Source organism: Ctenopharyngodon idella, chromosome 1 (genome assembly GCF_019924925.1).
Source record: "Ctenopharyngodon idella isolate HZGC_01 chromosome 1, HZGC01, whole genome shotgun sequence".
NCBI classification, from domain to species: domain Eukaryota; kingdom Metazoa; phylum Chordata; class Actinopteri; order Cypriniformes; family Xenocyprididae; genus Ctenopharyngodon; species Ctenopharyngodon idella.
This window is the reverse complement of record NC_067220.1, coordinates 39373800-39390374: the sequence shown is the minus strand read 5'-3', so window position 1 is coordinate 39390374 and position 16575 is coordinate 39373800. Positions and strand designations below refer to the sequence as shown.

Below are 16575 nucleotides of genomic sequence, written 5' to 3'. Positions count from 1 at the left end.
GGAAAAAACATCTGTTGAAACTAAGCTTCTTTAACTGAGACCCTTGGGTTTCTGAGATCAGAAACCTGAAAACATTACCATATGATAATGACATTTACAGTACAATGTTGCTTATTTGGTGGTCATAAATTATGGATATCTAAACACTCTCATTTAACAATACGAGTAAAATCACTGAAGGTCAAATCTTGTGCTGTTTCTGACCGTGTGTAGCACCTACCGCTCTGCACACTGGATCCCAGCATTTCAAACAATATTCTTTTTTTTAAACAATATCCCTGATCATTTCAGTCTGATCTTTACAGATTGAGGAGTGCATATATCATTTTAGCAATGTTATGCCATTATAATATCACTAATGAAATGTATATTTTTAGGGGGAACCATCAAAAGGAACACGGGTTAAATTTTATTCAGGTGAGTGTAGTTCTTCTTGCATTTCTTTTTCTGTATCACATTTCCTGCCCTAAACCTACTTTTCTTTCCTGCTTTCTTTATCTTGTTTTTTTTTCCTGTTTGAGTACCGGTCATAGTTTTATTTTTTTTTACCAAGACAAGTTCATGTAATAACAGCCTTGTTTTTTAAAGAAAAATGTAGATGAACAAGATACTTGAGTGAGTGGCTTATTGTCTTAGGTGAGAAGACACCTGCAGGAAGGACACCAAATAGATAGCCGTACTAAATCTTTGGGCTTTCACAATGTCTTGTGATCGTCTGTTACGGCGGTGTTAAGACTGTCAACACTGATATACATTGTCAGGTCTTTGAATAAAGCGATTAGAAGAGCATCTGAATTGCATCCAAACAATTGTGTCTGTTGGTGTTACTGTGAGAACATCCTGGATTTGTTGGACCACCACCTACCTTTAGCCTGCTGTCATGCCATCTGGGCTCTGGCGCCGTTTAATGTCAACGTGCCAATAGACCAAACCATCAGCTTTAATCGTCTTCCTGCATGTTTATAAAGCTGTGACAATTATTAATTACTCACCCTCATGTCATTCGACACCCGTAAGACCTTCGTTCATCTTTGGAACACAAATTAAGATATTTTTGATAAAATCCGATGGCTTAGTGAGGCCTCCATTGCCAGCAAGAAAACTACTAAAGACATATTTAAAACAGTTCATGTGACTACAGAGGTTCAACCTTAATGTTATGAAGCGAGGAGAATACTTTTTGTGTGCCAAAAAAAACAAAATAATGACTTTATTCAACAATATCTAGTGATGGGCGATTTCCAAACACTGCTTCATGAAGCTTCGAAGCTTTACAAATCTTTTGTTTCGAATCAGTGGTCCGGAGCGCGTATCAAACTGCCAAAGTCACGTGATTCGTAAACTAGCAAACGAGGCTTCGTTACGTCATAAGTGTTTCGAAATTTCAATGGTTCACGACTGGGGGGCTTGACTTTGGCAGTTGGATACACGTGCCGAACCACTGATTCAAAACAAAAGATTCGTAAAGCTTCGAAGCTTCATGAAGCAGTGTTTTGAAATTGCCCATCACTAGATATTGTTGAAAATTGTTTTTGTTTTTTTTTGGCGCACAAAAAGTATTCTCCTCGCTTCATAACATTAAGGTTGAACCACTGTAGTCACATGAACTGTTTTAAATATGTCTTTAGTAGCTTTCTGGGCATCTGAAAGTGTTAATTATCTTGCTGTCAATGGAGGCCTCACTGAGCCATTGGATTTTATTAAAAATATCTTAATTTGTGTTCCGAAGATGAACGAAGGTCTTATGGAATGACATGAGGGTGAGTAATTAATGACAGAATTTTCATTTTTGGGTGAACTAACCCTTTAAAAATAAAAGTTCTTTATTGGCATCTATAGCCGCTTTTTCACCATTGGGCCGAACGGTTCTTAGAATGGTAAGGAACGGTTCCAGTTGTGTTTCCACTTGAGACTGGTACAGCATGGCACGATTACAAACCATTCTCGGCACGGATGTCTAACCATGCTGAATCGTGCTGGTAGAATCCGTGAAGGATGTCGACACACAGGATTGGTCACTTGTCTGTTGCCTGGCTACCAGTTTCTCCATAGCTGGGTAAGCGCTCTATTTGAGCGAAGTAAAAAAACATTAATAATAAAATTAAAAGAAATATCTAATCATCCGCCATAATGCAGTCGTTATTACATCTCATATCATAAGTAAACCGTTACGTTACCAAGGCAACGACTTACGCTTTTATATTACGTTCCAAAGAGCGGCCGTTATCAACCCCACAGTGGAAAACGAAACCGTAACTGTACCAGCTGGTCCGGATCGGCACGGAACGGAACGGTTACACATTCGGCCCGATGGTGGAAAAGTGGCTTATGGTTCTATGAAGAACCTTTAACATTCATAGAATCTTTCCATTCCACAAAAGGTTCTTTATACTGGAAAAAGGTTCTTCAAATTCTTCACACTAAGAAAAGTGGTTCTTTTAACAGTTGTTCACTGAAAGGTTCTTTAGGGAACCCAAACTGGTTCTTCTATGGCATTCCTTTTAGAACCTTCATTTTTAAGATTGAAATTAACAAACTCCTTGAAATGAAATGTAGTGCTTCTGCCTATTGTTCTTTAAAATGAACGTCACTCAGTTTGTTTGTTTAACTGATACAACAACATTCATGCATTTTTGAGAGTGACTCAAGCGTTCAAATACTTTGAGGTTCAATGAAAGAGTTGATATAGTCACGAACATCCTCTGTCTATCGACGGTTCAGTCTGTAAAACAGTCTAGTCTAAATAAGATAGAAATCAAGCAATTCAGTTTTCTTTCTCTTTGTCCTTCAAAGACGTTTATTTATTTTTTAACAAGGAATATTGGTTTTGTTAAGCCCAAACATGATTCGCTGCCATTGTGTGTCACTGCATGTCATGCGTGAGATCTTACTACTTCATGCGCTCTAACAGTTAGAACATGTTGTACCCAGAAGTGACACGTGCGCAATGCATTGTGGTATAAGTGCTTCCCATCTCATTGATACTGGCAGCTGATTAGAGACTTTTTTTTTCTTTGAACGTGTTGAAAAGCACAATCCTTCACTCATATGCAGAGCTTTACAGCTTTATCAGTTAACCACAGTGTTTAAAGCCGTCTCTGACAGTTTCGTTTCTATACTGAGCATGTCAATTCGTTAATGAATACATTTTTTTTTTTTTTTTTTTTTTTGGTAAATTCATAATTTTGTCTTAGCTTCATATTTAATGGCTTCTTTTAAGGTGTACTCCATAATTTTGTCCTTATTTAAAGTTTTATAAGTACATAAAGAAATGGGGGTCTGTCATTTTGAGATCACATGACCAGCTGAATATTACTCGCTTAATCTTGGTGACTCTCTGTGATCTTAATCTTGGCTGACTGCGAATATAGCATTTCTGTAGTGGCTTGAATATGAGAACCAACATAAAACATTACTAAGTACACCATTAACTTTTTCAACTTCAGTAAGTTTAGTTAAGGATTACACTGTTTGAAATGAATGCATTATGAACATTTTATTTATTTATTTATTTCCCCCTAACTTTTCAAAAAAACCTTTGCTTCAGAGCTTTTGGGCCACAGTTTGAGATTCTAGATAAGATTACTGGTGTTTTGGCATCTCTGGATATGATGAGAAGCGTAGATTGAAATATTTATATCCATAATAACTCCAATCTCATCAGCCATATAATCTCATTATTGTTGTCACCTCTTTAATCACAACGTGAACAGATGATGACAAGAAGATTATCTGATGAATTGTTTACTGTTGATTGCCCTTGATTGGAGAGATTTTAGTCAGTGTTTTTCTGGGACAAACATCATGTGAAGGCTGTAAATCTGTGGAAAGCCTGTTGATCTAAGTCAACTGACTTCCAACGCTCAGATCTTAAAGTCGTTTTCGTCATGGTTTAAGCAAAAGCATGTAGACGTTGTATATACATTAGGTTTACGTTCGTACTGCAAACACATTCTCGTTTTAAATAAGCAGTTAGCCTGCTCATGAGCTGGTGTTTATTTTTCAGTTTTGATGAGTGTGTATTTGTGCAATGAGGCTCATTTCAGGTTAAATGTTTGCTTTTAGTCTCATTGCATTGAAGTGGCAGTGTTTATCACATTCAGGAAGTCTGGACAGTCTGTTTCCCATTCTGTTCCTTATCTACTCTGGTGGTAATAAACATCACATCTGTTGGCACGTTGGCAGAGGTATTTTACAGAGCCAAGTGCACAACTTTAAACAGCACAAAGTCCTCTTTCTAAGTTTGGATTGACACAATATCAGCAGTGTTGCAATTATGGACCATGATGAGGCACGTAATAAAAATCACATCGCCAAAAATAGCACGTCTGCAATGGCCCAAGTGCGTTTCAAATCCAGTTGCATTAGCATGAGTAAGCCATGTGTGCCGTAATAACGAAACGGGACTGTTTGTCATGCTGTCAGTAATGCACGGCGTGTACACTGGGGAAAAACAAAAAACTTGGTGTAGAACCAATTTTAACTCAGAAATTGCTGGTAAATTTCACAATTGGTAATTAACATACTGAATTAAAGGTAACACTTTACAATAAGGTTCATTAGTTAACATGAACTAATAATGAACTGCACTTATACAGCATTTTTTAAATCTTTCTGTTAATTTCAACATTTACTAATACATTATTAAAATCTTGTTAACATTAGTTAATGCACTGTGAACTAACATGAACAAACAATAAACAACCGTATTTTCATTAACTAACGTTAACGAAGATTAGTAAATACAGTAGCAAATGTATTGCTCATGGTTAGTTCATGTTAGTTAATACATTAACTAATGTTTAACTAATGAGCCTTATTGGAAAGTGCTACCGAATTAAATGTGAATTTTTGAAGTAGAAAATCTGAAAGAGTATTTCCAAATAGGGCTGTCACGATTCCTCGATTCGAGTACTCGATTTATAAAAAATAAAAAAAAAAAAAAAAAAAATCTCAAATGCTGTTTACCAGTGTCGAATAACCGGCAAAATACCGGAAGTGGCGCATTACACGGACGAGAATACATGAACCGCATTATTAGACCGTTTTCTAAGGCTAAGCTATTTAGAAATCTTAATATAGCATGGTGTTATTGTAAATTCACAAAGGCTGCGATTAAATTAATTAAATATATGCGCTGTGGGTTTAATAGCCGGTATTCGCTTTATTTACATGCGTGCACGTTACGTACGTACGTGCGTCTCAGAGCGGCTCCGTTCACAACAAATGCTGCTCCACATGAGCCGTTTTTATTTACATGAGTGAAGCGCGTCTCAGACTTCGTCTTTACATATGCTGTGAGTTTGGTTTGCTTATAACGTTCATCTGGAAACACATTGTGCGCCATTTCATCACATTTGTAAGGTAAATCATTTATAAACCTACGCCAACACAGGAGAATAGGCTACATCAGTATGTTTTTTTTTAAACATCCAAAACAGTTCATCGCGATTTCAAAATAAAAGTTTAAACCCTCTATTTGAGTGTTCATGTCCACATATTCTTGTTCAAGAAATAACCGTGGCTGTAGCATTTCTATCGCAAATTATATAAAAATATCCATTCTATTCGCAAATGGCCAAATATTAAAGATTAAGTGGACATTTGAATTAAATGTAGTTTGGCCAGTATTAAACAAGGATTTGATCTGCTATAAAGTGTAACAACACCAGGCCGTTGCCGCCCTCTTCAGGCATTTGTTATAATACATAATGTACATAAGATGATTGTTTATATTATGTAGCCTATATTATGTATTTTTACAGTGTCGTTCTAACCATACTTGCTTTTGATAACTTTATTTCAACCAAATATTATTTCCTCATTGTTATTATATATGTATTTTAAGTCATTTTAAAGGCTTAGGCCTTTGCTTAGGTCTGTTTTTTTTTTATTACTGATTATTTGATTATTCATCAAAATAATCATTAATGACAGCCCTATTTCCAATAATCTTTGTTTTATTTGCAACTTCCTTTTCACTTTGTAGTTAGGGAAAAAGTCCCCATCTGCTCCAAAAATAGACCCCATCCCACGCCCCAGTGGCGGAAGTGTGTGTTTGTGCGAGTGACCGAGTTGCACGTTTGTCCGGATTAGATGTGTCTGCGCCCTTCACAACCCCTCCTGCGTGATTGATCATTGCCGAAACAGAGGGAAGAGTCCCGGCAATGCTAAAGTGAAATGATTGGGAAGGCATTTCTGCCTGCGTGCTCTGCGTGCTCGGCATGTTCCCTCTCTCTCTCTCTCTCAGCTACTGGGACACAGCTGCGCAGAGAGAAAGGGAGGGGTAGAGAGATAGAAAAGAACATAAAATTAACCACACCCACCCTCAAAGGAACATGGGTGGGGTTTGAGCAGGGCAGACAGCCAATCAGCAGGTAGGGGTTTGTCCTGCAGTGCCGCCCCCTGCCTCCTCCCAGCCTGTAAGTAGACGGGGGCAGGCGCAGGCAGGGTATTGCTCAACTTAAGAAGCGCACTACCCCCACTCTGGTGTAGTTGGTGTTTATCCTTCACTCTTTTCTCTGCTAGACGCCTGCCATGAAGATCCAGGAGGCTCTTAGTGGTGCAGAGCCGTGCGACGATGTCCCTCGACTGGACCTTTCTACTCTGACAGACGACAGCAACTGGGCAGGTTAGTGTTTTTTTTTTTTTTTGTATTTGTCTCTCTCACTTTGTTGCTGTCTCTCTCTCATCACATGGGCGGCAGCTGCAAGTCTGCCTTGCCCACATTGTGTCCTCATGCAGTGGATCTTATTAAGTGACTTAACAGGAAGAAGATTACATGCAGTCTGCAATCTGTTTTCCTCCTCATGCATTGCATACTGTGTTACGTTTAGTCTATAGAGGCTTGTTTTGCATTGCAAAAGCGTGCTAGCAATGCATTTTTTGAGTCAATGATTGTTGTAAATACTGAGGTTGGAGCCACAGCTTCTTCAAAGCCCTTCGATGTCCCTTGAGAATTTTGACTCGGATGCTCCTGGGATTTATTGAGTTTGTGCTGGATTCAGCTGCGGTTCTTGCTGTTGCATGTTTTTTTTTCTTTCCCCACACTTCCCCTAGGGCCATAATCCTCTGTTTGTAAACAGTCGAAAGGCTGTTGATTGCATATTTGTGCTTCTTTATGTATCATATTCTTTAAGATAAAATATATATTTTTAAATTTATATAGGTTTTTATTAAATTTTTGTATTTAATGTATTATATTTTTGTATTTGTAATTAATGTATATTAATGAATATAGATTATAGCACTTTTTTTTAGTTATCATGTTCTTTAAGATAAAATGGAATATTGTTTTTTGTTTGTAATTTTTTTTAAATTAAATTTCAATGTATGGATTAATTTATAAATATAGATAGACTTAAAAAAAAATTATATATATATATATATATATATATATATATATATATATATATATACACACACACACACACACACACACACACACTTATATAGGTTTTTTTTATTTTAATGTATATTAATAAATATAGATTATAGCACTTTTTGTTTATTCATCATATTCTTTGAGATAAAATGGAATATTTATTTTTGTTTTTAATTTTATAGATGACATATAGATGACAGACTTTGTGTGTATGTATGTGTGTATATGTGTGTGTATGTATATATATATATATATATATAATTACTATATATATATATATATATTACTATATTTAATGTAATATGTATATATATTTAATGTAGATATGTATGAGTGTTTTTATTTATTTTTTAATTTAAATGTAATGCATAGATTAATTTCTAAATATAGATGATAGACTTTATATGTGTATATATAATTGGTGTGTGTGTATGGATTATAGATTATAGCACTTTTTCATCAAATCCTTTGAGATAGATCGATAGATAGACAGGACTTTTTTGTTTATTCGTTTCATTTATCTTTTTCAGCATTCATATTTTATTCTCTATAAGGCCATGCTTTATGCAAGCAGTCCATAAAATCTAAATGAACTTCACTGATCAGATGCATCACAATAAAATGGTTTGGTGCATTTCCACAGCTGCTGCATTTCAGTCCAGTTTACGATGAACAGCATTTGTCGTCTTCAGGTTTTAAATTTGTTTGGGGTGGAGGAGGGCGAGCCTAGCAACAAGCAGACGTTTTGCTCTACAAGTGGAGGACCGTATAGTCATAGCAACTGAGAAGTGAAACAGGAGGAGGTTTAAATCCAGGAGTCTGGGAGCTGTTGCTATGTGCACGTCACGTCTGAGCCTTTAAAACTTATCATGGCTATTCACAACACTCTCCCTTCCTGTTTCCTCTCTTGTTCGTGCATCATGTGCCAGTTGTTGACTTGTACAAACATGCGCAAACACACCCCTTTTCGCATTGACCTTGGAAATGTTGTAGTATACGAAATCTTAGATTTCTCCGTTCAAGGCCTGGCACAGATTCACCCGAGGCGGTGAAGTGCACATATATGGAGCTGCCCTGCTGAGAGGGTTGCCATGTTGATTCACAGTTACCCTTTACTTTAATATAGTGCTTAATATTGTGGTCACAGCCTTGGCAGAATCTCTATACTGTATAATGTAGTTGTTCAATGGCACCCTCTAGTGAGAGCTTCAAATGGCTGCTTACATAATGACACATCTCGGTTGACTGTTAGACTAAGATGGTCAAAATAAATCGCCCTGTGGTTTTGCAAGGTACAGACATTCCTGGTAGTGCAACATGAGATATTTCCTCCATGTGCTGTCTTGTGTTTAGACAAAAGTTTTCTGCATGTTTTTTTCTCAAGGGATTTTTGATAGTTTTGGAATATGTATTGTAATATGCACTATACTTAAGTAGAATTTGGGATTTAAATCATTTTAAGGCCATTTCATTGTGTATTACATCTTATACACAGATCCTTACAATTAAGTCTGCAGCTAAAATTGCAGATAACATGATGAAAAAGACTAGTTTTGGGACAGTATTTATTGTGAAAAGCATTTTAAATTAAATAAACTTACCAGTTTTGGGGCGCATATTTCCTGGTTTTATTCTGCAAATCCTAGCTATTTAGTTTATGCTAAATGGAGCAACTGAATTAAGAAAAACATGATGAAAAAGATCATTTCAGAATATTTATTATTATTTTGAAACGTGCTATACAGATAAGTAATTTGAATGGTTTTGTGTACTTTACCTAGTTATATTCTACAAATCCTTGCAATCATGTTTGTTATGCTAAGTGGAACTACTTAATCACAGATAACATGATAATAGATCAGTTTTAGGACAATATTTATTGTGAAAAGCGCTTTAAATAAATAAATTCACTAGTTTTTTAGGCAGTCAATGTCCAATTGTGCATTATTACCTAATTATGTGCCACAAATCCTAGCAATTTAATTAGTTATGCTAAGAATAACATAATTTATTTTGAAATGAACTATTTTGAGTAGTTCATAGTGCATTTACCTAGTAATTATGTTTGTTATGCTGAGTGGAACAACTTAATCACAGATAACATGATGAAAAGAATCAGTTTTATGTGTGGTAAAAACACTATACAAATATAACAAAACAGATCTAATGCTTTGTGCATTCTGCTGTACATAGTTATATTCAGTATAATCATAGCAATTATGCTAAGTGGAATAAAATCACAGATGAAAAGGGTAAATGATTATACAAGCTAAAAGTGTTTTGTTAACATCTCTGGAAGCATATGGTTGTTGGAAAGGAGCTCACGTGACTGTAAATATACAGTGGCACTAAAAACAAGCTGTTGCTCCAGCTCATGGGAGTGGTCAAATGAGTGTTCAGGACTGTATGTAACATTGAGCTGCCAGACCTTTGTCCCACTGAGGCCAGTGCCAAAGCACATTGCGGTGACCCACTGCAGTGCCAAGAGGCAGCTGTTTGCCAGCTGTGATGTCTACAGTCTTATCTATTACTCCCTGCTTTTCTTGCTCTCTTGAGTAAAACAGCATTTCCTTGGGTCGTTTTCACAGTTTTCCTCTCTTTCCTTTTGTCTTTCAGATTCTCATTTCTTTAGCGCACCTTTCCTTGATTTCAAAAGCCTTTTAAAATCAAGTCACAATGAGGGTAAGGGCTGAGATCTGCTTTTGTTAACAACTTGACATCCCTTAGCCCCATCTCTCACCAGTGACCTTTAAAAGCTGCATGGAAAACCAATAAAACACCCCAAACTGGCATGTACCAACCTAGCATCTAACAACCTGCAGCCTTTGAGGACAGGCACAGTAATATGTGCCTTTATTTATGTTCGCAATAGCCTACTAAGAGACTTTGTGAGCCTTTCAGTAAAAGGCCATCTTGTAGCACATGCTTGGATGTATTATGCCGGCTCAACAAAATGGCTCCAAAATGCGCTGCCATGAGGGAGAGGTCCACCTGACCCATTAGCTCCTCAAGCATGACTGTTAAGCACATGACACAAAAAGTGCACAGAACCTGTGGGAATTTAAGCTCTAACAGATTGGCTGCACAGCATTTTGAATGGCATATTGAGCCGTTTGTTTGTGTGTTTGAGTAAGTGTGCATGTATTGAAATTATGTTCTTTGAAATAGCATCCCTGCTAAGGCACACATCACTGCTATTACTGCTTATATTGTGAATATTAAACATTGATGATAGCAACTGCATAGCAGTGTGCCAAAAACACTCTGAACTCTTTTTGAAACCACATAGCAACACCTAAGCAACCACCTACAATACATTAGCAACTGTATAGCAAGTTAGCAACATGTTAAAAAATCACTTAGCAGTTGGCAACAACTCACATTACCTAAACAACTGTATAGCAATGTGCTAAAAACCACTCAGGACACTTTAGCAACCACACAACAACCACCTGACAAAGACTCACATTACCTTAGCAACTGCAAAGAAACATGCTAAAAACCACTTAGAACACCTCTGCAACTGGCAACAAACTAGCAAAGACTCACATTAGCTAGGAAACTGCATAGAAACATGCTAAAAACACTTTAGCAACCGCATAGTTGCTAAACAACCTGGCAAAGACTCACATTACCTTAGAATCGCCTTAGCAGCATGCCAAAAAAATCGAAACACCTTTGAAACTACATAGCAACACCCTAAAAACCACCCACAACACATTAGGACACCTTAGCCCCATAAACTGTTGATGCGTATTTTAATTTTCCTTCTAGAGTTCAACAGGTACATCAATAAAAAAAAAAGTACCAAACGTGGGCATAAACACATTGTTTTATTGTTTGTCCTAATGAACGTTGCCTTGTGCAAACACTCTGGGGGTTTTACCGTTTACTTCAACGCTGTAAATATGCTGATATCAACTTAATAACAACAGATAAGATCAAGTTTGATCCATCACGCATGCCAGTTCCACAGGTCACATTGCAGTCAGCGTTTATCGCAACATTCTTCTTTCTGCATCATTAAATTGCTCTTCTGACCTTACTTTACGGTCACAGCATCTGCATAGTAAATAAACAAAACATTCCGGTATCACAGCATGTGCTCACTGTGTTTGATTAATAATCTGTAGTACATGATACTCTTCAGAACACTTTGTCACACTTACATTTAATAGTCTACAATGTTAAATACACAATACACGTGTCCTTTTTCAAAGGTGATAGTGTGCTTCTGTTTCTCAAAGATAAAAACAACTGTCTACTGAGCTGAATAGCACAAATTTTAGTGGTTTTGACCCGAAATGCAACAAGGTCAATAGAGTATCAGGCTTAGTTAAAATTTAATGTGTACTCAAACATTTGTTTGGCTGTGACTGTATAACAACAAAGACAAAATCTACCCTGTTGCCACTTGTTCGCTGTTTGGCTATTTACTAAGTGACTTGTGAAATCTAGGCACGCTGCTTTGTCATTTCCCTCAATTTTAATGCTTGTGTTGACAGAACCAGTGCCGGCCTACTCGTCGTGGCAAAGGGAGAGTATGGACCGCGAGGAAGCTCGTCTGTCTCCCCACGCCGGTGGCAAGCTGATTCGCCAACTCCTGGAGGAGGACAGTGACCCAATGGTCTCACCTCGGTTCTACGCTTATGGAGACGGTCAGCAGTATCTGGACGACACCGAGGTTCCTCCATCACCACCCAATGCCCACTCCTTTGTCAGGTAAAACAACAAAAAACCTTGTGAGGTCTGGAAGATGAAATACTATGTATTTCGGAGGGTGAAATGAGTGATGTTCTTCATACAGTAGGCGAAGAAGTTCATCGTTAGGCTCCTGCGACGACGACCGGGAAGAGTTGACATCTGCTCAGCTTTCAAAGCGGATCCACGTACTCAAGAAGAAGATCCGGAGGTTTGAGGAGAAGTTCGAGGATGAGCGCAAATACAGGGTGAGCCTTAGAGATGTCTAAACAGTAAAACATTATGGGCCAGCGCAAACCTTTTACCGTTAAAAAAAACTACTGTTAGGATTTACTAAAGGCATGCAGTGAAAAATCAGCGCTGAAAAGGCATGAACGCAGTTATTTTTGTGGCTGACCTTATTGCATATGCATTTGTAGGAGTTTCCCTTTCAGATGCAAAATTTATGGGAGGAGAGTATTTAAATGAATCATGCAAGGTGGTTTACTAAGGTTTGCACTAGTCAATTAACTGGTATTTGCGGCATTATGTACCGCCCAAAAAAGCATGTCTTAATCCAGATGCTAATATGCGCTGCTCTTGGTAGATTGCGTTGGTCATTTTGGAAATTATCCAGCTGCATCTGTGTTCTTTAATTTGCACGTCATCAATAGATCACGCACAGAACTTTCCACTCCTATTGGTGCTTTTTTGGAATTGCACTCTCATGCTAATTGGCCCTGTTTTGTAAATCTGGACCTATATCTGATTGGATAAGTCACTTTTAAATCTGTTGCGACAACTAAAAATCCTGCAATGTCTACACTGATAAATCGATCCCATTATAATAATGAAGCAGTCTATTCTGGAAAACATGTCAATAAACCATTTTCATGATGAAAATGACCAGTGCAAAATGTATTTTGCTACAAATATTGAGCCTAGTGTTTTCTCTTTAGCCTTCACACGGCGACAAAGCTGCCAATCCAGAGGTTCTGCGCTGGATGAATGAACTGGCCAAGATGCGCAAAGACTTGAAAGGTATGACTGTCTCTGCAAGAGAAAAAAAATACTGTTATGAAAGTGGTTTGTATCATGTAAGCCATGTTAATCCAATCTTCATGATGTTTTGTTCAAACAAAATGTTTTGGGTGTAATTTCTCACTAACCTTTGTGGGTTGGGCCTACCAGGAAAACAACATCTGATCTAATCTGCTCTGCTCATGGCTTGCAAAGTTCTTATAAACAAGTGGCTCCATGTTCTGGCTTTACATCACAGATCACAAGTTGCTAAAGTCAGAAGAGGATTTGACGCCCATCCCCCGCCAGCGTAGCAACACGCTTCCCAAGAGCTTTGGGTCTCAGCTGGAGAAGAAAGCTCCTGAGACCAAAGCCCCCAAACCTCCTGTGGAGAGTACACTGGATGCAGTCATGAACAAACTGCAGGAGAAACGCAAGGAGGCTGGCCGACCTGAAGACATTAAGGTGTGATATTAACCTCCGGTTTCACAGACAAGGCTTAAGCTAGTCCTAGACTAAAATGCATGTTTGAGCTGTTTTAACTGAAAGCAACTTGTACCGACATATCTTAAAATATGTCAGTGCCATTGATTTGTCTTAAGATGCACACCAGTAATGTTTTTTTTCTAGTGTACGTTCATAAAAGTTACTTAAATATCATAATTGAACTAAGGCCTAATTCTAGCTTAGGCTAAGCCCTGTCTGTGAAACCGGGTCTAAGAGTTTCTTTGTCTGCTTTTGACCTTTTTTTTTTATTGTAAACAAATACATGAATCTTTAAAATTTCATTCTCTGTTCTTCATTAGGACATGACCCGTGAGCAGATTGGAGCAGAAAAAGTGGCCCTTCAGAAAGCTCTTCTATATTATGAGAACATCCATGGGAGACCAGTGAGTATGCAGTTCTTCAAAAGTTCTGAAGGTTAAAAACTTATTATCTACATAGGTTGAGGTTGATTTTAATGTCTGTCTTCTTGTCACTCATTCTAGATCACCAAGAATGAGAGGCAGGTCATGAAGCCTCTGTATGACCGGTACCGACTCGTCAAACAGATCCTCTGCAGAGCTTCCGCCATTCCAGTCATCGTAAGTTCTGTTTTTCCACCATTTTTCTTTTCTTCTTAACCATGTTTCACTTTTTCCCTTTCCATTGCATGGTTCTGTCCCAACTCTGTTTCTCCATTTACTGGAGAAATCTCTCATCTAGGAGTTTATGTACAGCAGGAGTGTCCTATCCTGCTCTTGGAGAGCCACTGTCCTTCAGAGTTTAGCTCCAATCATGGCTGTTGCAACTTCATTATTTTGCCTATAAGATACCTCACTAAGGCCCTGTTTACACCTGGTATTATGACAAATTTTGTTCGATTGGATCACAAGTGGACGACGCTAAGTACAGGTGTAAACAGGGTGTAAAATTTTGAGCTTGTCCACTTTCGACCACTTCCAGAGGTAGCCGAAAATGCATTAGACAGGACTGTTTTCGTAGTATAGAAGCTCATGTGGTCGAATGTGTTCGAACAACCACAAAAAAACGCCTACTCGCCACCTACTGACCTAACGTATAAACATAAATGAGAAGCGCACTAGCCAGATGGGATTTAAACTTAAACTTAGTTGGCTGAAGACCCAGTTTTGGTTTGAAGACATAAATGTACCAAGCACAATGTTCTCTTGCCATTCCTTATTTCTAACAAGCACTCACCGCTTTCGGCTGGTCTTGCGGCCATCAGAGCAGAAACGAAAGCTGCTGCTTTTCGTATGTTTTTCCATAGTCTCCGGGCGCATTCATATGTAAGTTGCACAAGCTTGTTTTGTCCATTAGATTGAAAGATCGGAGCCCATACATTTACCCGCCCATAGACCCTCCTTCAAACAAATCAGGACAGAAGTGGTTGAAAGTGGACAAAAGAGACAGATTAAAACACCAGGTGTACATGGAAATGTGTCTCCCTCGTCTGCATGTGATCTGATCGGCCAAAACGCATCTTAATACCAGGTGTAAACAGGGCCTATAGCCAAATTACCAGTATGCCATGGAGCAAGATGGCTGAATAAGCAAGAGAACATTAATAAAATAAACTGGTTATTTGACCTAATATTTGTGAATACTGTATATATTTATGCTTAGAGTATGGTTAGCTTAGCAAAATGCTAACATTGAAGTGTGTTGAAACCATTACGAGTCAAGTGTCCCGCATTGGGCGCCATATATGAGCTTTGCAAAGTTGCTGCCTAATGTAGACTGTTCCAAGCCACTTGTGAGGTTCATGACAGTTTGTTTGCTGACCATGTAGGCATTTGGCAGCGAGGCAGCTCATTTGGTTTTGGAATAAAGCTAATACTTATCCGAGCCATGCTAGCAGAAATGCTTAAGCTACTGTTGTTGTATTAAAGGCTAGCTAACTGCTATTTCTACTTTATTCTTGATCTAAAAGGTATGGATAAATCTCCACGGTATTAGTAGAGGAAATAGCATTAGCAGTAGCACAATATAAGCATTTAGCTGCAGTATTGATGCAATGGCAGTGCTGGGGCTTTTTAGCACCTATAAGCCCGTCTTTAACAAGAGCTCAAGAGTAGCTCACTGAGGTCACATCCTGTAGCTGGATATTTGCAACAGTATTCCTTATAATTCCTAAGTCTCTTACATACTCTAAAAACATTAAACCGCAACCCTGGGCATATTCCCACACCACAGGAAGCCTTTTTTCCCCACTTAATACAGTATGATATGCTTGTGAAATACAACAAAACATCCTAAGTGCATATTACATTGGTATGTTCTGAAAACATCTGGCTTATGTAGCACAAAATGGACATTACCATTATATAATACTCTAAAGCCTGATTATACATGTTTGAATTGAATTGTCTTTTAACTTTAGCTTCTCCATTTTTGAGTCAAAGATATGGTTCTCTAGTTACATTTTCTGTTAGCATCGGTTAAACCGTGGGTTCCCAATTTGGTGAATATGCCCTAAAACAATTACTTTAAGAGCCACCTTCAGATTTCAAGGTTTATTTAATGTGAATCTTATAGTTCATTAGTGGAGTGAGTCCTGCCCTGAAGTGGGCTTTGTGAAGGTAGTTTACCGGGTTGTAATGTCACTATTAACACCCACCACAGGGCTCGCCTTCCAGCAAGCGCAGAGGCCCCCTGCTGCAGCCCATTATCGAGGGTGTACCAGCCCTGTTCTTCAGCGACACAAAGGTGAAGAGCTGTTACTGCTCAATCAACCAGTGATTCGGCTGACCCACCTCCTTCCCCCCCACTAGTTTCCTCATTAACCTAATCATGAATCAGTAACTGCATGGGCACATACTTGGGAGTGCTGTGAGATTCGACTCCTGCTGATTCCATTGCCGTTTGATCACATCCCTGTTGGGTTTTGGCACCAGGGATGTGAAAACTTGAATTGGTGACTCAAATGTAAGGCAGTGCACTAAATACTCCAACTGAAATGAAAATTATTTATTGCACTGTTAAAGCAC

The 16575-nt window shown here is 38.2% G+C and overlaps 1 protein-coding gene across 5 annotated transcripts in view; it reads left to right on the top strand.

Moving 5' to 3' along the window:
- The window catches only part of fam13a (family with sequence similarity 13 member A), a 57237-nt gene that overhangs the window by 37444 nt on the left and 3218 nt on the right, over nucleotides 1-16575 (top strand). For 2 of the 5 annotated variants that reach the window (XM_051870021.1, XM_051869275.1), the window contains 10 exons: nucleotides 378-417; nucleotides 6529-6631; nucleotides 10001-10066; nucleotides 11890-12106; nucleotides 12192-12333; nucleotides 13024-13105; nucleotides 13344-13549; nucleotides 13891-13974; nucleotides 14074-14169; nucleotides 16211-16294. In XM_051870021.1, coding sequence (XP_051725981.1) covers nucleotides 378-417; nucleotides 6529-6631; nucleotides 10001-10066; nucleotides 11890-12106; nucleotides 12192-12333; nucleotides 13024-13105; nucleotides 13344-13549; nucleotides 13891-13974; nucleotides 14074-14169; nucleotides 16211-16294 — 1120 coding nt within the window. The remainder of the gene's footprint in view (nucleotides 1-377; nucleotides 418-6528; nucleotides 6632-10000; nucleotides 10067-11889; nucleotides 12107-12191; nucleotides 12334-13023; nucleotides 13106-13343; nucleotides 13550-13890; nucleotides 13975-14073; nucleotides 14170-16210; nucleotides 16295-16575) is intronic. The other 3 variants (XM_051871597.1, XM_051870845.1, XM_051872444.1) reach the window with 3 other exon arrangements.